Source organism: Tympanuchus pallidicinctus, unplaced genomic scaffold, assembly GCF_026119805.1.
Source record: "Tympanuchus pallidicinctus isolate F22 unplaced genomic scaffold, pur_lepc_1.0 scaffold3, whole genome shotgun sequence".
NCBI lineage: Eukaryota > Metazoa > Chordata > Aves > Galliformes > Phasianidae > Tympanuchus > Tympanuchus pallidicinctus.
In genome coordinates this window covers 77,026,713-77,051,676 of record NW_026294747.1, presented here as the reverse complement: position 1 = coordinate 77,051,676, position 24,964 = coordinate 77,026,713, and the positions used below count along the sequence as shown (strand labels likewise).

The window sequence follows — 24,964 nt, the reverse complement described above, 5'->3', positions numbered from 1 at the left end:
ACAACAATCATGAACTGGACAATCTTCGAAATCTAAATTCATAATTTATATCTGAGGATAGATTAAAACTTAAATCCAGCATAACATTTTTTAAATGTAACAAGTGTATCATAAAATCATTAGACATATATTTATGACACTTGCTCTGTTCTAATTTTATACCAGAATGCTAGTGTTCTGTACATATGATAGGAAACAGATGAAAAGTCCTATTTGCACAGTAAGAAGCCTTAGTTATTTTGTCCATTTAAATAAAATGCTCCTGGGGCTTGATGGAAAAAGAAATCTTTTAAAAATAATTGCGGTATGGCAAGACAGTGTAAGTGCTTTAGCAATTCAAAATAAGTGTCACACCTAGAAAACTGGTTATTTTTTTATTGAAAGAAATGAGCGATACAGACTTTGCCAGGAAAATATTGCAAATAGTTCAAAGGACATTTACTCATAAGTTCCCTATTTCATGCTAAGGCACAAGGGACACTATTTAAGCAGAAAATATCTGAAAATGTGAAAGAGAGAAGCAGTATTACTCACTGAACTGATGTTTTTCTGTGTACTTTTTATCCTCTCCATCTCTGGAGTGTCTGGGACAGCAGAATAGTTACAGAGCATCTTCTCTGCTTCGTCTTTGTACATTTTCTGAAAAATAATTTTGAAATGTCAATTCCCTGTTTTGTTAGGGCTTAGAATACACAAACTGCCACAAAAAAATGCTTATTGCTGACGAGTGTCAACAGTCATTTACAGTACTAATTTCAACATCTTTCCTCCATGATATTCCTATCACTGTGGAACCATTACGCCCCTATCTATGTGGAACAGCTGACAGTGAAGAAAACAGATATAATTTTTTCTTCCCATTAGGTAGTGTAAAAAGATCTGCACGTACATGTAAAAAATTCAAGACAACTTATGTGGCATGACAGGCCTAAATACAAATAAGAATCAGGCAGTAAGATTTTTTCTATGCATAAATTAATTTCATATAGGTTTGAAAGCCTCTACAGAGATAGAGAAGTATTCTGAGCAATGTACTTCCAGCACTCATTGTTACACACCAATTAAAAACTACGCCTACCTGGCTTGCTATTTCTGAAGCTCTTTTCACCCGTTGTATTTCAGGAGTAAATGGACCAACTTGCATCCCTTTTCCTATAATTTCAGTCTCCAAATCTTTTCTATATTCTTTCTGCAAAATAGATTAAGATTAAATAAAAATAATGTATATTAGAGTAAAATCCAGTGAACTGAACTGGAATAAAATTAAATAAAGACATATCCCTGAGTATGCACTGTAACTAATTCCATGGTTATTTGCACACATTGTCTTCAAAGCTATACTGATATCACTGATTAGCCTTCAAAAGAACTGCTTCAATTTCTGTAATTTGATTTTTCTTTTTTTTTTCTTTAAACTGTGCTCTGCTTATTCCTTTTAGCACAAGTTTTTTTTTTTAACATCTCATTCCATTTCACTTCAAAAGTAATCTTAATAGATCCAATCTGTACTCACCTGGCTTACAATTTCAGAAGCTTTCTTTGCTCGTTGTATATCAGGAGTATCCATGCCCACTTCCATTCCCTTTCCTTTAATTTCATTCTCCAAGTCTTTCTTATATTCTTTCTGAAAATAATATTATTAGCATTACTCAGATGTCCAGCAAACAAATCCTTCCATTTTTCCTCTCTGTTCAATTCCACCAAGCATTATCCATGAAGAATCAAACAACTTTTGGTTCAATAGTATTATCTTTGTAGGATCTATATACAACTCAACTGTACTACAGCTGTGATCAGGTTAAAAAATTATTTTAACAGACTGCTTTCTCCATATTTGACAGTCACATTTATCTGTCTTTCCAACTTCAACAGCCACAGTCAGAGGAATATGTAGTCAGCAATTTTTACCCTTCAGCTGTTGCGACACTCAGATCATAAGGCTTTTAGCATGTCTCTAGCTGTGTTTATTGTACCCCACCTAAACAAGCAGCTGCTATCTAGACCTAAAAGTAGGAGGGCTTGCAGCTACTGAACACAGTCAAGGCCAGGCACGGTTAAGGGTCGAAGTTCTGGGAACATTTAGATTTCCCCACATGTGGACTATATAACTTTCAAACTCCATAAAGCTCAACAGAGTAGGACTTTAGTGAACCTGTTATATGTCTATTGTCTAGATTATTTGTCATGCAGAACTCTCAACAACAATAATGTTCATTATGTCAGAGGCAAAGCTTGGACCAGGCATGATACTTACAGTGCTTGCAATTTCAGAAGCTTTCTTGGCTCGTCTTATCTCAGGAGTATCTGGACCAACTTGCATGCCCTTCCCTTTAATTTCAGTTTCCAGGTCTTTCTTGTATTGTTTCTGAAAAACAAAAACTTATACATTAGGTTCACAATAGTCAGAAAGTTATGGGTAGATTTTTACACAAGAGTCAATTTAAGAGCCACAATTTCACCCTCAATCAAAAATCTTAACTAGAGGATTAAAACTCTCAGGAGTCTTGGCAAGATTTTAATAGGAAAACATGTAAAAATCTAGAGGAGAAAAACTTTAGGAGAATATACTGAATACACAAATACAGTGAATATACAAAACTCCACGGCTGAATTTGGGAGGGGGCTAGGTGAATCTGCCCATACAGATTGCTGTAATTATCTTCTAAAATAAAGAGGCAGTTTAACTCAGCAAAATCTAGTCTAATGAGCTGGTACTTGATGCCAGACTAATAGAAACACATTTTAAGAAAATATTTTATTCATAAAGTCTACATACTAGAAATTTAATACAGAACAGAACTGTTTCCACTGAACTTTCAGAACATGAAATTGTAATTTATTCATTTAATACATCTTTACTGAACCACAGCCATTAGACAAGTGGCTGTACTCATCCATGATTGCTGCTTTAGCCCACAACATAAATTATAAATAAATAATAATCAGGAATCTTCAGCTTTTTCAAGCATGGATGTATTTCATTTTCTTTTTAAATTATATTAAAAAGTAATACTGAAAATCACATACAATAATTGTACTTTTTAATACATTACACTTAAAAAATTTAAAAGACTTTTTTATGATCTCTGGCACTGCTATCTTTGATACTGTAGAAATAATCATTTTTACTATTTTAGTTCATATGCTTATGGAAAGAAGAAAACTTTTTAAAAAGTTTTCCTAATTTTCCTGTTCATTAACTATTTTTAGGTTACATTTTAGTTAGGAGGGAAAAAAAAGAATATCCTCATTACAGTGCTCTAAACTGCAAAAAGTAACAAGAATGAGAGCAAAAATACTTTCAGTTTTCTATCTCTGTCTCACTCTGATGAGGAAATGTGATAAAACTACTCTCTACTTCCAATACCGGACTCCAAACTTCCCAATTTTTTTATTTTTTCTAAGTTTCAGTTAAAAAGTGAGAAGACACCATCTCCCACTTCCTCTCTGCTAAAAGCAGAACGGCAAATGCTTCCTCCCGGCTTCCTGCTGTGTGTACAACAAGGAGAAGATAACTCAGGGAGTTACAGCTACGTTTTCCTGCACACTGGTAAGGTCGGGCCCTACGCACAGCAGTATCTCTGGTTATTACGGCTAGAGATACATATATGTGTAAAAAAAATACACATATCATACGTATATAAAACATACAAACATGTAGGGTTCTCCGAAAGTAATTAACACCTCCTATTTATTCCATGGAAATTATAATAGATACAAAGAGCACAATCACACTATTTATCTGAAAGAAAAAAATCTCAGCAACAAAGCACAATTTTTCATCATAGTAACCACTATACATGTTCACCAGCCATGAACAAGAGCTTGCATGTCACACTCATAAAAATTTGCACAGAATGTGGTTTGTCTTTCATGTCACAGTTGCCACTGCTGAAATGTACCACTCACTGCCTCACTGTGCGCACATCCACTCTTTGGTTCCCATAAATATTCAGCAAGCATCAATGAATGTGAACAGTTCCAATATTTTCCACATTACGGAATTCAATTCTACCCCTTTGCTTCAAACACACTCTCATGTCACATGCCATTTTGTCAGACTGTCCCTCTGTTGCCATCTGTCACATGGCAACAAAACATAAGGGAATTTTGGTGGGAAGGTTTAACCTCAATTGCCATCCCACCAACATTTGCCTCTGACATTGTGGGCCCACATAATAAAATAAGAGACATTACTTTCAGAGCATCCCTCCTGTATATATACAAACATTCACATGACAAGTGGTGCCAGCTTTGAGTTCTAGCAAAGCACACAGCCTTGAAAAGCATATATCAAGTCACGAGCTCCTCAAAACGCTTTCAAGCTACATAGGGTCAACAAGTCTTCCACTTCTACTCTTAATCCTTCAATGGGAGTAGGTCACACTTCCAGAACAACTTAGATCAATACAGTTAACAGCAAAGTTTAGTTCTAAAAATATACTCTGGAAAGACCCTGCATCTGTCTAGTTGCAAAGGCAAGCTCAAGAAAACCCATTTCTTCAGGAGCAAGTCTACTTTCAGGAAAAAGCTTCCAGAAGTAGAACGTATCTGGATAAACATTCTCTCAAAGATGTTTGATAGTCATTACCAATGGTTATTTTTAAATAAGAGAAACAAATTTCAAAAAGCTGGAAATCACTTCCTTGGCTTTCCTTTAGAAGTTAATTAATTAATTAATACTCAACTCTTTTTCCATTGCAGTATTAGTGATACTAATTGAACAACTGGACTAGATTGTCTACCTGTTGGCTCCACTAGCAATTTACACTGACCTTTTCATTGTCTGAGAAGAAATATTTGTCTTAAGTTTCTTTCAAACTTTTTCAATATTCTTAAATCAGAACAGAACTAGCCTTAGTTTAAATTCTTACATATTTCACTGCAGAGTATGTTTAAAGAATGGAATATTTTCCACAGATTATAGCATAAAGAGTGAACTTTCTCTGGCATCAATAATCTCGACCAGCATAACGTACCTCATTTAGTATCTGAGCCGCATTTTTAACTCTAATCAAATCTGGCGTATCTTCAAACACTGTCATTCCTTTTCCTTTCATCCATTCTTCCAAATCTTTTCTATACTCTTTCTAAGGATTTAAAGAGAGATTTCTCCAGTTAATATTGTGTGCAAGATCTTGAAAAGAAATGCCATTTATTAAACGTCTGAAGGGCCTCTTTGAAATGCCTATAAAATATGAACTATCTGAAGGTTTCAGAGTTAAAATAGAATTTAAAATTATCAAATCAAAAGCTACAATTTTGCAAAAGTCAAAAGGTTTTAAGATAGCCATTTATTTTCCTGTTGTGCTCTTGAAAAATAGTCCTCTTCTATACAGTCCTAGCACATTATTTAGGGGACTCAGCTGCCAATCTACATTTTAATTGCAGAAGCATTTGCTTATACACAGGCTAGTATCTGCTGTGCTGCCATTTTTACCTCCTTTTCACTAATGGATTCACAATCAGGATGGATTCCTTGAATGCTGTAGTAGAGAGGACCAGTTAAAATGACTGCTTGATAAAGCATAATGTAGAAGCAATATTCCTACCATTTCTCTTCTGTTCCCTGCAGACTCTTCACTGTTATGATCTATCAACATTTAAGAACTGTAGCCTCCAGAGCACTCAAATGTTCAGAATAAAATTAAAAACACACTGGAATCTGTCTGCGGACACTTGGTTCTGCTTCTTCTTCCCAGTACATAAAAAGCTGATGCAAGTCCAGAAGTGAAAAATCCTTTGCCTGTTCTGGGATTTTTAATTGCTTTTTCCACATCTTTGTTTAGTTTTTTAATGCAAGGCAAATAGAAGTTTGAAGAAAGAATTTGCATACACACAAATTAATACTCTTAAACACATATTAAATTTATAGGAAGCAACACCTTTGCCTCAGCACAGGTCTTTTTATAAACAGAAAGAAATCAGATATTTTTAAGCAGCTTCTTTTTATCATGAGAAGCAGCCATAGAGGCTGAGAACTTCTAATTTAGAATTATCAAATTCATTTCTCTCTTTTGACAGTCATGAATATGGTTCCAGAGTAGGTTCCTACTTTTACAAAAATATTAAATATTTGCAGAATTATCTATAGTAGGAAGGCAACAGAATTAGTTGAAACACAGCTAAGTGAAAAAATAATAATAATAATCAAATTTTTAATAACACCAGGTTCTTCTCATGTTTGGAACATTATTTAGATCTTATCGTAGGTCTTCAGCAAAAATATATCCTGAGCTGTATCCATGACTGAGAAGAAAATACACTATTTTCCTCACTCTTGAAAGATAATAATTGATTTGATCTATGTAGTCTCTGGGGTTTGATTCTTGAACATGGATATAAAATCTGAAATTCAGTATCTTTCCACATTGAAACACTATTTCCATTTTCTCATATTTTTCAACAGATACGCTTTATTCCCTAAGTAATGAGTTGCAAAATCTACGGAGGTAAAAATTAGAGAACAGCTAAATACATGACACATTACACAGGGAAGTCAACTGAAGTTTTTGAAGGTGTAAACTTAGAGCACTTCTGCCACTATGCATGTACTATCCATTTCTGTGGACACTTAGCAAGCAGCAAGATAAAGTCAATGAAATGTAAGCATTTGCATTTTTTCCCTAGTCAGCAAACACAGATGAGAGACATGAGGGAGTTCTGTATGCACAGAAAGGTATTGCCCAAGCAAGATCAAGCTTGAGACTTACCTGTATGACAGACAAGCTTATAAAAATAAATTATTTATTAGAGGATGGATAATAAGGAAATATGTGAACAGACTTTCATTTCGCACAGCACAGTCTGGGATAAGCCGTTTTAAGAACAAGTGAAGTAACAAGCTTCCAGGGTTTTTCATTCTAGCAGCCTCAATTCCATCCATACCTCTGGGCTATAGCAAAACCATCAATTTTTAATACAGTAAATATAAACAAGGCACTGCTGGATCCCAGATTCAAATGGGGAAGATCTAGGAGCAGTGATACTTCTAACTGTGCATTTTAAATTTATAATTTTCCAATACGTTTGCTTCTAAGTTTAGTCAAATAATAAATCTGATGTATAGAATCAATCAATACTCAAAACCAAGCATGAGTATAGTTAAGAGTGTTTTGAATAATAATATACAAATTAAAAGACTAACAATACATCTATTCTCAGTCATAGAACGAAAAAAAACCTGTTTTGATTCGTAATGTCATACACAACTGAAGAACAATGAGAATATAGAAAATCCACACATTTTAACTAAATTTGCTTATAGCAGATTACGTAATATCGGAGCAATTTTAGTCTTCTTAACTTTCATTCATAACAAATCTAATCATAATTGTTCCAAATAGATCAGTTAAAACTGACTTACACTCAGCTCAAGGCCTCCATATAACTATAACACACTATCATAAACCTGAAATAATTAATCAAATGAAAAGACTGCTGTCTGGGCACCAACGGAAATCTGCCTTTCAACCCCTTCATCTTTCTGGAAAGCAAACACCAGAACCTCTCCAGAATCCCATCAAACAGATGTCTTTTGTAGCATGCCTGGAAGTTCACCAAATTTGGGCTTTCTGGCCCAAAGGAGAGGGACAAATTCCAAAATTGAGGCTGCCACAAGGAGTTTACAGCCAACAATCTATTTTCTATGGAATCATCTGATTTGTTCATTTAACTCTGTTTTTCTGGTTCAGGTGTGCTGAACTTTATCATTTTCTTACATTAAAACAAACTTCAATAAGTATCAATTCTTATTACAAGACTGTTCAGAATATAAAATGACAAGCTACAATTTCTATTCATGGACTCTCTTCTGTATTTAACTATAGTATTTAGTGTAAGTGGTTCAGCACTCAATGGCATGTAGTGATGCTGCTTATTTCTCATTTACATCTTAACAACAACAGAAAAAAAATTAAAAATCCTCTACCTCCTTCAGAAGATTAGTGACTTCTTTTATATGCAAGAACTCTGGGGTCTTGTCTAAATCCAGAGAGGGCCTTCCCTTAAGACTTTCTTCAAAATCTTTGCGATATATTTTCTGTTGAAGCAAAAACAACAATTAGCAGTACATGCATGTATGCATGCATTTCCAAACATATTTCAGAAAGAACACTATAAACAGAGCTAGATAAGAGCTATGTCATTAAATATCACACTGATAAGCAACGTTGCTATTCATTTCATTATTTAGATTATCTATACAAGACACAGGCAATTTATATAAAAATACATATATGTGATATTTCGGAAGGGAATGTTTAATCTGATCCATGAAAGAAACAATTTCCCTAGTACAGAAAAGAGAAGTCAAATGCCATTAACCCACAGAGAACAAGCCTGTGTCACCTGGCTCATGATCTCCTGCCCAAACTTTCTGTCCAAAACTGTCTCTGTGTCTTCAAGGGAGGAAAGAAAAGCTGTTTCTTTAAAAAAGTTACATGCTGATCTAGATGACCCCTTGAGCCTCTTCCCATTTCTCAAAAGTTATGCCATATACAACAATGTTAGCATCTCCAGCTTTTGAAGAAAAAAAAACAAGTTTGAAGGAAGGACTGAGTTATAGAAAGGAGTTTATAAAACTTCCATGATCATTTCATCTATTTTCTTAACTTGTGTGTTAGATGTTCGTTAGCCTCTCTACTGATCTAAATTTTGGACATTAAACACACATCTTACTAACCTCACTTTGCATCTTTTGAACATCCTTTGAAACTTGGTACATCGGTGTATCCACAAACTCAAGCATTGATTTGCCTTTAGATTTCTCATAATTCTCTCTGTACTTGACCTGGAAAATTGAAAATAAATACTGTTAGCAGCTGAGAGAACGTGAGATCTGATTGCTTGCTACAAGAGATACCCTAGAGATATTTGACATAGAAGCCTCTTACCAAACTAAATCTGCTGGGGAAACAAGGCAGCTAGATAAGGAAATTTTTTCTGGAATCATGTATTCCTTTGCTTCCATATGTCAAACTGAAAAATGATGAAGCTTGACAACAGCAGGAGAAAAGAGAATCAACCACCTTTAAATAATTGCATGATTTTTGCTGAGTGACCTATGGCTGAAAACTTGATAAGCTCGGCAGTACGATCCCACCATGTTTCGGTGGAACAACACAATTACTCTAATCACAGCCACCACAGGTCTGTCTCTCACGCTCCAAAGTATCATTCTGAAACACTCTCATTTGCACTGGAGGGAGGGAAAAAGGAAGCAGAACTGTGGCCTCAGTAAGGTCTAGTCTTGCATGGACATTCCTCTCACAGCTACCAATAGCCATGACCTTAGAGCTAGCAGCAAAATCATATTTAAGCACACATGGCTAAGACACTAACATGCAACTTTATGCTACCTTGTGAAGCAGAGACACTTTGCTTAAAGGAAAAACTCCTAAACTATTAATTTAAATATCTTTTATTAAGATGGCACATGTGACTATGGCCAAACACTTTATTTGTCTCCATTGGTGTGTGATACAGTAGTATATTCTAACAAGGAAAAAAATAGCTATACATCAAAATATGATATTCAGAATGATTAATGTTATTTTATTTTGTCTCTTCCAAAATACTGATCTCTGAGTTTGAGAAAACTGTTCAGAATCTCTTCCATTCTCAGACTTCTGATTTGACACTAGATTTGAATCCTGTAACTTTCTGTGTGTGTGCTTCTGATTGACTATGCATTGTACATCACTGCAATTTGTAATGCAGCTTCGTGCCTGATTTAATCATTTTTAGAATGCTGAATTTTTCTCTTTCCAACATTTATGTACGATTGTGTATACCTGACTTTGAAAGCACTGCATTTTCTTTGTGATAGATCTGCTAAGCTGTATCCAGGGTGAGGTTACAGCTTTTGTTTTGCTTAAATCTTTCTTATATACACATGGAAACAAACAAACAAAAAAAAAAAAATCCAAAAACATTATTTAAAAAAAAAAAAAAGGTTTACAATTTAAATACCAAGTAAGTTTTTTCACCTTCCACATCAGAAGCTCTCCTGCTAACTTTGAATTTAAAATATGTTTTCTCAAAAAAAAAAATAAGTAAAAAAATATAAAAAAAATTGACAGTGATGAAACAAAGAAAGGATATAATAAAAACAATTTTTTCTAAGTTCCTAAAGAAAATGCTTGTCCTCTTTATTTTAGCTAGAAAATAACCATTATTTTTTACATTTTAAAGTGCCAGGGATATGACGGTCTGTGTTTGCCTCCTACTGGAAATAATTATAAATGTCAAAAACAAAACTGCTTCTGTAGGTAGAAAAAAAAATGAAAATTGCCTCCACCTACAGATACTGACTTCACACCTTTATTCTATTCCTCAATTAATTGAACTAATTTTTAAAAATCTATAAAATCAAATGAAGGAAATTGCACAACTTTTTGGTACACTGAACTAAAGACACCAGATTTGGATTCTGAAATCTATTTAGTCACTCTGCTTCAGAAAATTCAACACACCTAAGTTCAATTATTTAGGCTGTAGTTCATCACCTCAAGGTTTCTACAACATGGAAAAAAATTAAAGGTAAAAAACAATAAGCTAGCTGTAGTTACATCAAAGTTTTTACTGATGTATCTCCATAGTTTATGTCAAAGAAAACTACATGTATACCACGTGAGGGAAAAGTCCCTCCTAGTGAACTCTCTTTCTCACCAAATTCATGCACATAATATGAGTCCAGCCTGTCAAAATCATAATGTATGTAGCTCCAAAAGTAATGCCTTTTATTTATTCATGGAAACTATAACAGGTACTAAGAGCACAATAGCACTATTGAGTAAGAAAATTATCGGCTACTAAACACTATTTTTCAACACAGCCACCACCATTAGCCATGCATTTTCACCAGCAGGGGCCTGTATGAAGTATTCAGCAAACATCAAGGAATGTTAGTGAGTGCAACTTTTTCTGCACTGAGGAATTCAATTTCATTCTGTTGCTACATACCCACCTCCATGTCAGACACCATTCTGTCAGCTCCTCTGTTGCCATCTGTCACATGGCAACAAAATCTAATGGAAAATTTTTGGGAAGGTTTTCCCTCTACTGCCATTATACCAACATCTGCCTCTGATATTGTGGGCCAACGTAAAAAAATAGGAGGCATTACTTTTAGAACAGCCCTTTCATTTGTGTTCAAATATGTCCATCTCACTTTTCTATGAATTGTTGGCATTTACTGCCATGGAAGCTGACTTGAATAATAGCTTTGCATTTGTATTCTAGTACATGTATTTCAAAAAATTACAAAGTTACACAGACTTTCTTTTATATTCTATGTCAATCAGCAAATTAGTTCAATTAACCATATTGATTTATCAGTTCAATTAATTATACAACTTACAACATATCACACCATGGTAGATGTGGCTATGTTAAGCAAAAGATGAAAAGAAGAATAATGTTCAGGGAAGAAAGGAAAAAGCAAATCTGGATAATTAGTAAGAAGCTCTGTGTTTCATACTATTGGTCAGAAGTAAAAGCTGACCATGCAACGAGTCTTTGGAAATCAGTGAATGACACAGACTCTTTCACACAGTGGAAGAGAGTTCAACAAAGATTCGGTATGTGCTATTGAGAGACAGGGAGAACACAAAGAAGGTATTCGAGTAGCATGGAGAAAGGCAGGAGAGAAAGCCACAGTAAAATCAAAGAGATGACAGAGGGAGGTCAAATCTGAGAAAGATTTCGAAAATGGGATTTCTGTGGAAGACAAATAACTAGTGGAGACCCTAAGAATTGACAAAGCATTCTTCTTCCTGCTCATAGCAAGAAAAAACATCCACCAGCATCTGGACAACACAAAAATCAGAGGCACGGTATTTAAGGAGTCATTAGAAAAGGGCATACACTATATAAACCATCAGTCAAATAAATAAATACATTTTGCAAGAAGTAAGCAGTCTTACTTCTTGCAAAGGAAAGTCCTGGATTCTACCTCATTACAGATGACAACTTGACAATATTCACTCTGGGGATATTCATTTAATCAGTAAAAAAAATGCGAATCTTACATGACACTGAAGGAAAGTAGAATCAGGCCAAAATGCAAAGAAGTATACAGAAAGTGTAAATTGTGAACATATTCATAATCCATATTAAAAAAAAAAAAAAGGACAGTATTAGCTTCACAGGTTAGAGTGACACAGACAAAAAGCAATTCACTAAAGAGAAACATGAAAATCAAGTACAGATGAGAAGGCTGAATTATTTTGATTATTTTAGACGGTAAGCTTCAAGCAGGCACTGACTCAGAAGTCAGTATGCTACTACTGTTTATTAAGGCTGACCCTTTCCCTCTGAAGCTCTCACCTCCTGCCAACAGTGAATAATCCTCCTTCCCAACACCACCCACTCACCCATCTCCACAGAAGTGCTGTTGTTTCTGGAATGAAAAAGACAAATGCAGCTTATCAGCCTCCAAGCACCACACATGTAGCCCAGGTGCTCTTGGAGTGGAAGAGAAGCTTCAGCACTGCACAGAGGTCATGAGTTTCCTGCGTCTTCCTCCTCCCTATTTCATGAGACCCCATTTGGAGCACTGCATTTGAGCCTGGGGTCCCCCGCACAAGAAAGACATGGAGCTATTGGAGTGGGTCCAGAGGAGGGCCACTAAGATGATCAGAAATCTGGAGCTCCCTATAAGGGAGATGGGGTTCTTCAGCATGGAGAAGAGAAGGTCTTCGGATGCCTCACTGTGGACTTCTAGTACCTAAACAGGGCCTACAGGAAAGTTGGAGAGGGAGTACTTATCAGGAAGTGTAGTGATAGGACAAGGGGGGATGGCTTTACATTGAAAGAGCAGATTTAGGTTAAATGTTAGGAGTAAATTCTTTACTTGGAGGGTGGTGAAGCCCTGGCACAGGCTGCCTGGAGAAGTTGTGGGAACCCTATCCCTGAAGATGTTCAAGGCCAGGTTGGATGGTGCCCTGGGCAGCCTGATCTATAGGTGGTAAACCTGCCCATGGCAGGGGATTGGAATTAGATGGTCTTTAAGCTCTCTTCATACTCAAGCTGTTCTATGATTCTGTGATTCTATTTCAACCACACCATCTATATCCCAGCACCAGCCCCACAGAGGGGCACTGCCTTGTTATATAGCAGGATGGAGTTTTGTGGTTATTACTAGATCCAGTGCAGGAAGCTTCAGACTTTTAGGAGGAAAAAAAAAGGCTTAAACAGAGAAGCTCTGAGGAAGCTAACACTTAACAGGCTGCTTATGGCAAAGCTCCAAATATAAAACTAACATAATGGCCAATTCTGTAATGACAGCTGCAGATGAAGGCAATGTTAAGATCTTAGACAAGATAAGATTTGCACTGAAAGAAATATCTTAGATCAACAAAGAAAAAAATGTGGAATATTTTAGACATGTAAGAAGAAATACTCAAGTAACAGAAGTCTGTGTGATTCTTAACCAGTATTCTAGTTGTTTTTATAAAAGAGTCTCTCTCCATAAAAGTTCTTTCTTTACTTACATCCCTCAGCTACTACGGTTACAACACTACAAATCATTATATATGAAATCATGATGCTAATGGCAAAAAAAATGTGTATTTTACAAATACCAGATTCCTTGATATATACATATACTTTTTTTTTTTTTTTCAGATCATCATTTTAAAGGCAACTTACATCACTGTGCATTTTGCTGATATTCAAAGCATGGTTTAAATACAGCAGATTTGGTAGATTAGAGGCTGGATCATGCAGACTTTCCTTGTAATCTTTCTTGTAATTCACCTGCAGAAAGAATTCAGGTTAGGTAAAATAAAGATTAACAACATAATTAACAGCTAAAACTGCAGTGAGTCTGCCCAGAAACATAAGGCATTAAGCACTTGCCTGAGCAATCTATGTCAGACACTAGATGGTGCTCGTTTACTATTATTTTGGGAACTAAGAAAAAAATCAATAATGGATTCATTCCACTTGGGAACTACTCAAAACTTTTTCTAAAAATAAAATAAAATAAAATAAAATCACAAAATCATGCTTTGCATGATGTTTCAGACTACATAAGAATTATTGTTGTTTATTCAAAACAATTCTGCAGAAAAGTTATAAACTGTGCATTTTCTTCAGTGCTTTTTTGTTTATTAATTTTCAATGTTGCTGCATACTGTTTTCTCTCTCCCGATTCAAATATTATACTAACTACCCAAATTACAAAAATCTACATACAACAAATAAAGGGCAATGCTCCAGGATATTTTATTTAATACATATTTTTTTCAGCAAAGATAAGAAATATAATCATCTATGGTGAAAGTTAATCACTTAATGAAGTAGCAGAAGATAACATCCTGTCAGCCTATAGTAAGATTTTCCATACTTTTGATAGGTGGACACCCATCTTTACAGGAAGAACAATATCCAGTTTAGCTGTCTTAGACAATAAAACTCTTAAGCCAATACCTTCAGTCACCTTCACACATATATCATGCTCTTCGCTGAGTAGACAACTTTCAAATCAACAATACTGAATTTACATATATTTTATGATAATAAGTACTCTAACAATTTTTTTTTATTTTTTTTTTTTTTTACTAAACATTTAGATTTTGGAAACAATTATTCTTTTGAACCCTTTCTAAAGGCAGCCTCTCCTGTTTCCTTTGAGTGGTGCCCCACACTTTGGAAACAACGTGCTAAAGAAGTAAAGGCTGTCTTTAGGCTTTAGGGGATCATGCCCTCAAAGAAGAGCTCACATTCTCAGCATTGAACACACTGTTAAATATATCATCCTGTTACCATTATATCTTGATAAAGATGTTTTCTCCAATCTGACTTCAGCAGCAGCACTCATACAGAATCTTAAAAATAGTTATTCTAAATAAAGATCAGAAGATCAACGGATACAATGAAATCTAAGAGAGAGACGTGCACATCTAAGTGACTCGCTAACTCCCTCTTACACCCTCTGGCAAGAAGGTGGTAATTTTCTCCTTCTAAAGACTGGTCAGATGGTTTTCCCTCTACACCGGTGTTCGCCTTTCCTCAACACAACGGAACTGAGTACATTAGCTTAGAGTGAAACATGAAATTAACTCAATAAAGTGAGCTGAATCCCATTAAAAACTCTGCAGAGACTTGGAGAAGGGTTTTGTAAGAAACAGAGGAACAAACAGATAATATGCTGTATCTACTATACAGACACATTTGACAGAAGAAACTTAAGTTCACATTAGTAACTTGTAAAATGGAAACTTCTGCTTGAGAACAAATGGTAGATTTTGCAGGATGTAAATATACACAAAATACAAAGCAAATTCACTTACATCACTTGCCAAGGTCGATGCAATTTGTGCTTGCTTGAAGGAAGCACTGTCAAGAGGATTGTACTGGTGGCTCTTCATTTCTTTTTTGAACTGCTCTTTGTATTTCACCTTCCACCGAGAAAAGAAAAAATAAAAGTGTTTGATAATAACATGTAGTACTTAAACAAGACAAAGAATTATTAAACACAATTGCCTTGTCCATCAATCCTTAAATACTCAAGATATTTAAAGAAGTTCAGTGTAGCCATACCTCTAACTGACCCGTGCTAGTTTCAAGTAAGTTTCATATATCTGAGTTTTACTGAAATTTAAAAAAAAAAATTAAAAAGATTGTCATTTGTGATCATTGGTGCTGAAGGATTTACAAAGGGAAAGAGAAAAGAAACCATATGTCCTGGATAATCAAATAAACCAGAACTGCTTGACTAGCAATAGTAATGTAATTACCGAGAATCATTCAATTTATAATTAACATCAAAAATGAATTCTTAACATAAAAGTTTTAAGAAATTGTTACACTTGTGAAATAAATCATTTGTTGCAAATTTTTCAACCATTTCAAGCTGCTGAAAACAAAATGTAGGAAGTCAGAATCAAACTTCCCACTTGACTACCTTCCCACCACCAGGTATATGTATCACCAGCAGTATGCCAACTTGTCACCAGAGCCCCGATTTCAACTTCCCACATTCTGTCCAAAACTTCTCGCAAGAGCCCCAGGAATCTCTCTGTAATACAGTCCTTTCTAGGGAGAATGCCCACCTCGTTACAGTGTTAGAAAGCATAATCAAATGACTGCTTGGTACCACTCCCACTCTCTTCACTTTTTGTTAAAAGGAAAATGGGGAACGATAAGACATGGAAGGGGAGATGAGCAATGTATAACCGTTGAGATAATGGCAGTAAATAAAATACAACAATTACACAAAACGTTTAGAAAAAATGAATTTGCAGTCAGAAAAAAATGAAATTGAACAAACAGTCATTTTCCTCCCTTGTTGTGCATTTTCATCAAACATCTGGAGCTTGCACACATGCTTTCCTGCTTTCTAACAGCTGGGTACAATGGAGGATAAAAAGTTGGCTCTGAATTATGCTGCTTTCATGAATGTTAGTCTGACACTTGATATTTGAGGCTATGCAACATCTATTATAATTTGCCACGCTCTGCTTATGTAGTTCTTTCCTTATTCCCTTTTTCTCCATTCCCACATGAATATCTGATAAAGAGGCTAAACCACCTTAAACAATCTCCTTCAAAAATTACTTTTTTCTCAGCTTTAGTTGTGGCTAAAATTTTCTGTTTCCTTTTCAACTCTTCCTTCACTCAAAAAAGTCTCAACATGGTTTAGCTTAATGTATTTTCATTCCATTTAGCCACAGTGCCTGATATTTCATTAATCAGGATAACAAGAAACCAAAACAAAACCTGCCAAACAGATATTAGCCTATCTGTTCAAGAACACATTGTGATTCCAATACTTACATTCATTTGTGAAAAGAAAGGAAATTCTAAAACATTTTAGCTTTTAAAGAGAAATTTTATCTGAACGCAGGATGAACTTCATTCATAATCTTTCACACTACCTCTAGAAAGGAATATCTATGGCTTTCTGGTAGATTCATCTGGTTTACATTGTTCAATATTTGCCTTGGCTTCGGATCAATTGCAAAAGCAAATATCTGAATATAAAGATCCTGTCTTTGTCAAAGGCAAATCCATACTCTGTATATGAACCAAAGGACTAAATTGGAGTGCTTTTTCTCTTTTCAGTGGTGTATCCAGAACTCACCTCCTAATAAAAATCAGACAGTGCTAGAATATCTGACTCAGAAAGCCTCTGAAAACAGGGATCAAGTCAGTACGATGAGCACAACTCCCTTTTACCCCATACACATAATAAGGACATTGTGCCCAAGAGTTAAACCATCCATTACCTAAGGCTGTTTTTGCCCCAGTCAGCAAACAGCCTCATACTGTGCATGTGGCCTAAATGCACAACGTGGTCCTTGGTACACTTGTTAAGTGTGAAAAACACAGTGCCAAAGGGACCTCTCCTCACATCTGGCCTGCACTCTTCCAGCTGCAACTATTTCATGTCATTCTTCTAATATAAATATATATTTTAACAACACGCATCAATGTCGAGATATCAGCAGTGAATCCTTGTGTCACATCAGATCATATCATTGCTACAGAAAGAAGGAGGGATAGCCAATGCACCCTAGACCATGTATCTTGGTGCCAATGCGCAGAAGGCTCCCTGATGTAAGGAGAATGCCAACCCATCCAGCCACAGTGTGCTTCTATCAGTGAAGGCTGTTCCAGTACCTCCCAGTCCTGCTGCCTTGTCTGGCTGCACTGCTTATTACCTTTGCTCCCCTCTCCAACACCACCGCACATGTCGCTCTGGGACAAAATGGAGGCAGCACAATAATATCAGATGACCCTGACAGTATCTCAAGAGCACTTCCAGCAGTAATTTAACCCTGACTTGTCATAGGGGATTCATCTCATTGAAAGCTACAGACACACATTCCATTCTTTTTTTTTTTTTCTTTTTTTTTTCTTTTAAATTGGCATTTTCTTATTTCCCTCTTCCTTTTGAAAGAATTCATGGGGCGGGGGAGACGTGGGAGAAGGGAGAGGGAGGAGAGAGAAACGATGAGTAAGTGCGAGGGAAGCAGCAGCATGCATGGTGTTTTAGCTTCATTTTGAACAGGAGAAAGTTATGAATGCAGTTTAGAGGGAAAAAACATGCCTGAGGAAAGGGTTCCAATTAAAAAGAAGGAAGAAAAACACTTCGTCAGTGATTTCTAAAACATCTATAGGGGGGTTCTGACCAACTTCGTAACCTGGTGAAACAGCAAATAAAAATGTGGGAGTAGAAATGACAGTTGTTTGTGGAACCTTATCTACAAATTTCATCATTAAGCAAAAGTTTACTTTAATGAGGGTTTAAAACAATAGTTGCTTACTGATCACCTTAATTAAAGCCTTGAGCTTGTTTCTTTTTTTTCTTTTTTTTTTTTTAGCAGGGGTTAATTTAAAAGAAATGTGTGGAAGCTGCTTTCTAATCACTGCTAAAGAATGAACAGATTTTGCAGGCTTTCAGCACAACAACATGCCTGAAGAGCCCAACTGGAATTAAATAAAGCCTGGATAAACAAACTTCTCATTGGCCTTGCACAAAGCCTATAAAAGTCAGAACTGCAGCTGGACAGAACAGTATCTTTTGAAGTTTTGCAGCAACATTCCTAAATCAAAATCTGTAGTTCAAAGCTGTTCACACAGGGAGTGTTCAGTTTCAGAAGTGGGTGACATCACCCACTGTTCAGATTTACAAAGAAACTACAAAAAATTGAATCATTCAATCACTGGGATCCCAGGATGAAGCAGACACTTGCAGCTAAAGCATTTCCTCATGACCATATGAAAGCGTATTTTAAAAAAATAAAAAACTTGTAAAGGACATAGAGATTGAAGGAAATGTGATGTAAATAAAGAGCTGAATTAAAATAGTGGTGGCTAAAATCTTTAGCAGAACTTAATGCAAAGAAAAACAGAAAATCCTAGTTCACTGATAATCTCAGAGAAAATATTTCATGGGGGAAAAGAAAAATCTACCTCTAACACTTTCATCCTTGAAACAATGCACCAGAATGAATATAAATATGAATATTCCAAATTATTTATCATAAAACCAATATTAAGCAACAACAAGGGGAAAGCTTCATATCAACAGCTCTTTGAAAAATCTCATCAAGTGATGAGATGACATAAAGAAGATATAAGGAAGAGTTTGATTTAAAAAGAAACGCAAAAAACAACCCAAATTGTACTATGTACATTCTGCAAACTGACAAGCTTCATGTTTTCACAAAGACTAACACAGCTTCTGTTTCAAATTTGGTTTCAAATCAACAGAAAGAAGTTATATTATGCTGAGGGTAAATATTCTAGTCCTAGGCTGCTGCTGTTATCAAGACTTTGGTTGTTTGGTTTTATTTTTTGTTTGTTTGTTTTTAAAGAGAAAGAGAAAGTACACTGATTTGGTACAGCCTTGAGTACCAGTCAAACATTAACACGATTTTCTTCACTTTGCCTTCTTCATTGCATTGATTGCTTTCTCCCTTTGTTACACCCACACTGCCTGACCTCTTCATGCTCCTGTTCTCTATACTCCCTAAATTACCTACCCATATGCATCACATTAAAACATGTTATCATCTTTTCTTCCTATTACATCCATCAGAATAGTCAACTTTGCTAATTTACTGTGAGGGTCAAATAACTAATATTTTTCTGCATGTCATAGCTTATAGATTTGTGCTATTAAGGGAGATTATCAACTTTCTACACAAAAAGTTTCTAGAGCTCCTATTTGCTGAGAAGGAAATTAAAACCCTAAAACCCAGAAAGTCTGGAGACAATAAAGAGATCATTAACTTCACTATTTTAAAATCTTATAATTGTTACAAGCCTGTTTCATGATCCCTACATAAAGAGGACTGACGAAGCTGACATACATTTAGTGCACTTCCTCTCCTACAGCACAGGTGCATTCTTCATCCTGACCCATCACCCTGCTTCTTGGACACAGGGGTCATCATAATTTTTCTGTGGTTATGCAGGATGCTCTTGATTTACAACCAGTGTGTCTAAGTGTTATAATGATTCAAACAATATATAAAAACATTAGACAACTCATGGTCACTGCCTTTCCTTCAGAGGAGGTGGGGAATTGCTGAATGCACCTCTCTGCTGCTGGAAGCAGCTTAATACTTACAGCTTCCATGCTGCACTACACAGATGGATGGCAGCAGAGTGTCAGGCTGAAGCCCAATCATTTTTATACATGCCCAGCCACATTTTTAATAGTATGTGGCCTATCTCACATATTGAAAGCAGCCTCATCGGATAGTTGATTAGAAAGTCCCTTCCAGCTGAACTACTCCATCAATAGAAGACTGAGGGGAGGACAAAAGATGAAAAGATGCCAAAACTGGGATCCAGGCCCTGTCTCTGTGTTTGACCACTAAGACAAATAAGAATTATTTTTACAAACAAACTGCAAGCTCATGGTATCGACTGCTCTCTCCTCTTCTTGACACACCCTCAGCACAAGTTAAAATTGTCACCAAATAATTCCTCCTGCAGAAGAATCTCAACTATAAGTGGTGCCATCCCTGTCCCTGGATGTGAAGAGATCGTATGATAAAGCTACTTCTTTGGCAGAAACAGCATTCAGTGTCCAGGAGAAAATGCACTTCTATCAGAAATGAGATAAAACACACATTCATTAAGAATGTGATGCAACTGGCACAGCACTAGCCTTCAGGAAACCAGAATCCAGGTGGGGTTTTTTTCGTTATTTCTATTGCTGATTAAAAACTCTGGTACCAAGCATAGTGAGATAGCAGAGCTATTGGAAAGGGACCTGCAATGGTTCCCTTTGTGACAATAGGCAGCTGCAACCCCACTACATTCTGAAACAAGTTGTAATGGAATGTGTGGCCCGCCATTAGGTGGAAATAACAGATGTCACACACTAAATTTAGAGATGAACTCTTTTAAAAAACCGCCAAGACAAGCACCTGCCTTCCCTAGAAGGGACACCAAATTCTGAACAGATAGCACAGCACTGGCTCTTCCTAGAAAGCGCAGGTTGACTTCCCAGTTTGCATGATACCAAAAACAAAAGACCACTTGAAAGTTAATGATCATTCAGTGAAACAAGAAGTCATGCAATAGATATCTAAGGGCAATGTCTGTTGGCATCAAAAGAAGCTCAGTCCCTTGTAGACAGACACTACACTGTTCTGCAGCTTGTTCTCTATGACATATTATTCTCATTTTATTCTAGTTCTAAAGACTTTCGCCATCTTGCCAAATCATAAGGAGCTGTTATACAACGCTGATCTGCAGACTATTCTAGTCCACTCAAGTTGTTTGCTTTTATTCCTATCTGTGGGAAGACTGACATGGCCTTCTCCAATCAAAGGGGGTAATCCTCCTCACACAGGAGGGTAGAATTTGTTCCTTGGTTTAAAACAGCACTGAGTGTAGCCTGGCAGGGTTATTAGCAAGGATTATGCAAGGTACTGTTAAAATTTAAATTAAAAATAAAAAGCAGGTCAGCTTCTTCTCATAATGTGAAGTTGATCTGTAGTAGTAGAAGAGCCACAAGAGGAAAAGAGAATATTTATGTTCCAGCTTTTTTTCAGTTTTGGATAAAAATGACTTCTCCATTTTTCTTTTTTTTCTTTTTTTCTTTTTTTTCTTTTTTTTCTTTTTTTTTTTTTTTTTTTGGAGGTTAATATATAACAGAAAGTAGTACATAAAAGCTTCAGTTTCAGGGGGAGGAAAGGCAGGCGGTTTACATGTCAGGCCAAATTCAGATCCCATTACTCACATTAGCAGGAGGTTACACAAAAGACCACAGTTACTTCAGTGGGATTAATCACAGAGTAAAGTTCTATTCAAACTGAGTGAGTAGCAATATTTGCCACTAAATTACATACAGTTAATATTTTAGAAACCCTAGATAATACGTATAAATATACATCACTTCCACCAAAGAAGAGTTGTAAGAGTCAAAATTCATTGCATTTTTGCATTAAAATGTATATTCTGCTTCCTAGGAGTCTTAAATTTACCAGCCATTGCAATACCATATGAAAAGGGTTTGAGAACATAATCTTCATGCAATTAGAGATAATCATCTAAAAATCTAAATATTTTCTTGAATTACTAGGAATGAGATATCTGAATGAAGTCATTGTAAAATGACAGAAAATCTTACTTGGCTTAGAAGTTTAGAAACTCCTTTAGCATGTTCAAAATCTGGTCTTCCAAGTACAGCGGGTTCCTTGTTCATCTCTCCCCTTCCTTTCTTGTACTCAGCCTTAAACAAATCAAGAAAATGAATATGAATCACTATTACATTGTTTGGACACTTTTTTTTTTTAAAGAAATGTAAGATTTAAACCTAAGTAATACTCTAGTCAGTTCAGAAAAACAGCTCTTCTCATGCTTCACCTCATTAAAAACATAACATTTATTTATTGTAAAACACAATGCACAGCATTCATAAAATTCAACTTTAACGAAATGCATGAGTTAAGCCTGAGAAATGCACTTCTCCCACTGCTCCCAATCAGGGCAGAATGAGTTACAGTGGTTCAGCACTTCTTAAGGCATGGTCTGCAGTTTACACAGATTATTTGTAGCAGTTGAAAATAGCTTTGAAACAAAACTAGGCTGAGGGGCAGCTTTTTTGAAATACAGGTCAAATTCCACTCTCAGTTTTACCACTGCAGTCTCACTGGATGTCAGTAAGGTTGCACTGGTGTAACAGGGAGGAATTAGTCCCACAGTGTTGGTGTTATCTGATCTTTCGAGCTGAATGACTGCCTATGTAAATTGCTGTTTTGTTTTGTTTTTTCAAAATGCATTAGAAAATAGTAGAGATAAATTCACAGTAGGTGCTTTGAAATATAACAAACTAAATTGCTATTGCCTAAAATAGGTTTCTTACAATACTCACACTCTGTGAATCAGCAAGGAGTCATCTTAACAACAGAGAAAAGATCCAAAGCTACTCTAAGCAAAACAGGGATTTTACAGCAATTTGTAACTGGGCATTGAACATAAGACTTACTAAGATGTTTTAGTTTTCAGAAAATGCTGTGTTCAAAGGTGAATGAATCTCATCTGTCTTAAAGCTGTACTTTCATAAGTGACAACTCTCCAAAAGAGATGCCTGATCGGCCTCACATAAAACTAATAGCAACAGTTTAAAGTCTTGGTTCAGAATTTTTTATATATATATATGTATATATATTGTTTTATATATACATTATATATATATAAACATTATATAGATACACACATATATATTTATAGAGTTTATATGCTTTTATATAGTCTATAATAACAAGTTAAATAGCATCACACATAACTGCTTCTGCTCCTTGCCCAATCCACTAGCAGATGTCACAGTGGAAGGAACAAGAATTTGAGCGCAGAGCTCAGGGATGGGAGCTGCATGGAGGAGGGTGCTGCTTGCCAACACAGTCTCTCCGAAGGACAATGGGAGCTTCATGTCCCTGCCACTGCTAGAGGGAGTAAGAGGAGGAAAAAGGTACTGGGAGGTACACCTCTCCCCAACTAGGCTCTCCAACATGACAGCAGATATCTAATTTTTAGAATGAATGAAACTGAAACAAAACCAACTTCACTAAATGTAACATTGTCTTTAGTCACCAGTTGTAAACGTCAGGATGTCAACATCAAAGCAAGCAATCCACAACTTTGTAACATTCCAGGCAAGTTATTTCCCCCCTTCCAATGCTTCCTGTCAGATTTGGAGTGGCATGTTTTCTGCTCTTGCTTGGAAATATGAGAATTTCAGAAGCATTCTGAATGATTTGACTGAAATTGGAATAATAATGTCTGAAAAAGTACAGATAGACTATCAGAAGCACATACATCGCTTATTATCTTCGTTATCTCTGTTGCCATCTTTATGTCTGGCCTGTTCAGCACTTCAGTGTATCTGTGAGTATCTTGCACATCCCTCTTATAGGACACCTGTCAAGAAAAACAAAACAAAACAAAACAAAAAAACAGGAGAAACAGTTTTGATTAAAACAAACAAAAAAAGTTTCAAGTTTATAAATCATCTTTGAATGACCTATCAGCTCAGCAGTCAAATTCAGTGAAACTCCACCTAATTTATGCCAACACAGTCCTGCTTGACAGAGTTTATTTAGTAAGACCTACACACAGGATAACAGGCTGAGAAAGAAATTCAGAAGCATAAAATACCATATTAAAATGAAAAATGGTTTCACTTGGAAGCATAGTAGAAAATGAAAGTGCTGAAAAGACCCAAATATTAGGTTTTATCATTAAATTTCAGGGGAATTGCAGGAGGACAGTTTTTTGTTCGGGTGTTTTTTTTCTGCGCTGTACGCTTTTCTTTTAATATAAATGAATGCCTCCAGGATATGTAGCCTAGCAGATTGCAGCCACACTGATGAGAGCCTGTAACTGTACCACGGTGAACCGCCCTCTCAGCAACAGCCAGTCATGAGGCTGGGCTGTAATTAAATGACACAACCCCACCACAGCACGCTGTTATTCCCTGCAACTCCACTTATCCTCTACTTTACACAATCATGGGAACAAGAAGGCTGAGTGTTCCAGCATGTGCAGCACACAAGACTGGATCTTTCTATTTGTGCAGAAGTCACTACAATAATGAATGGGCTCAGAAGACTGGCCGGAAACCACAGATAGGAGAGTCCAAGCACTCACTATTTAGCAAAGCAATTGCAGAAGCAGTCTAGATCTCAGAGGTGCTCCAAAGCTCACAGACCACAAGCTATCCTTTTCCTAACTCCAGCCCATAGATTTTTTCCTCTTCCTTGTTTTATAGCGTGTGTCAATCCTAGTCAATTTCCAAGAGCTGTCTCACTGAATTATTCTGAATGATTAAGAATATCATCTCTGGTATTCAAAAGTGTCTGTCAAGTTGAAGTTCCATGCAGAAGTCAGAGGTCATAAAGCCCTCATGAGATATTAAGTATCAAAATAATTCCTGTTCTACCGGACAGCTGTATATTTTCTTTTTGTACTGTTTAACAGTGGTAACTGA

The 24,964-nt window shown here is 36.0% G+C and overlaps 1 protein-coding gene across 6 annotated transcripts in view; it reads right to left on the bottom strand.

The window, feature by feature from the left end:
* Positions 1 to 24,964, bottom strand: part of NEBL (nebulette) — a 238,228-nt gene that overhangs the window by 40,026 nt on the left and 173,238 nt on the right. For 3 of the 6 annotated variants that reach the window (XR_008208966.1, XM_052692785.1, XM_052692783.1), the window contains exons 6-16: positions 23,794 to 23,895; positions 22,106 to 22,207; positions 15,300 to 15,407; positions 13,654 to 13,761; positions 8,684 to 8,791; positions 7,931 to 8,041; positions 4,980 to 5,090; positions 2,255 to 2,365; positions 1,514 to 1,624; positions 1,079 to 1,189; positions 535 to 639 (exon numbers count right to left, since the gene is read on the bottom strand). The exons of 2 other annotated variants lie outside the window; for them this stretch is intronic. Coding sequence is in view for 3 of the 4 variants with exons in the window: in XM_052692785.1 (XP_052548745.1) it covers positions 535 to 639; positions 1,079 to 1,189; positions 1,514 to 1,624; positions 2,255 to 2,365; positions 4,980 to 5,090; positions 7,931 to 8,041; positions 8,684 to 8,791; positions 13,654 to 13,761; positions 15,300 to 15,407; positions 22,106 to 22,207; positions 23,794 to 23,895 (1,188 nt within the window). In the remaining variant the exon portion in view is untranslated. The remainder of the gene's footprint in view (positions 1 to 534; positions 640 to 1,078; positions 1,190 to 1,513; positions 1,625 to 2,254; positions 2,366 to 4,979; positions 5,091 to 7,930; positions 8,042 to 8,683; positions 8,792 to 13,653; positions 13,762 to 15,299; positions 15,408 to 22,105; positions 22,208 to 23,793; positions 23,896 to 24,964) is intronic. One more of the 6 variants, XM_052692786.1, reaches the window with a different exon arrangement.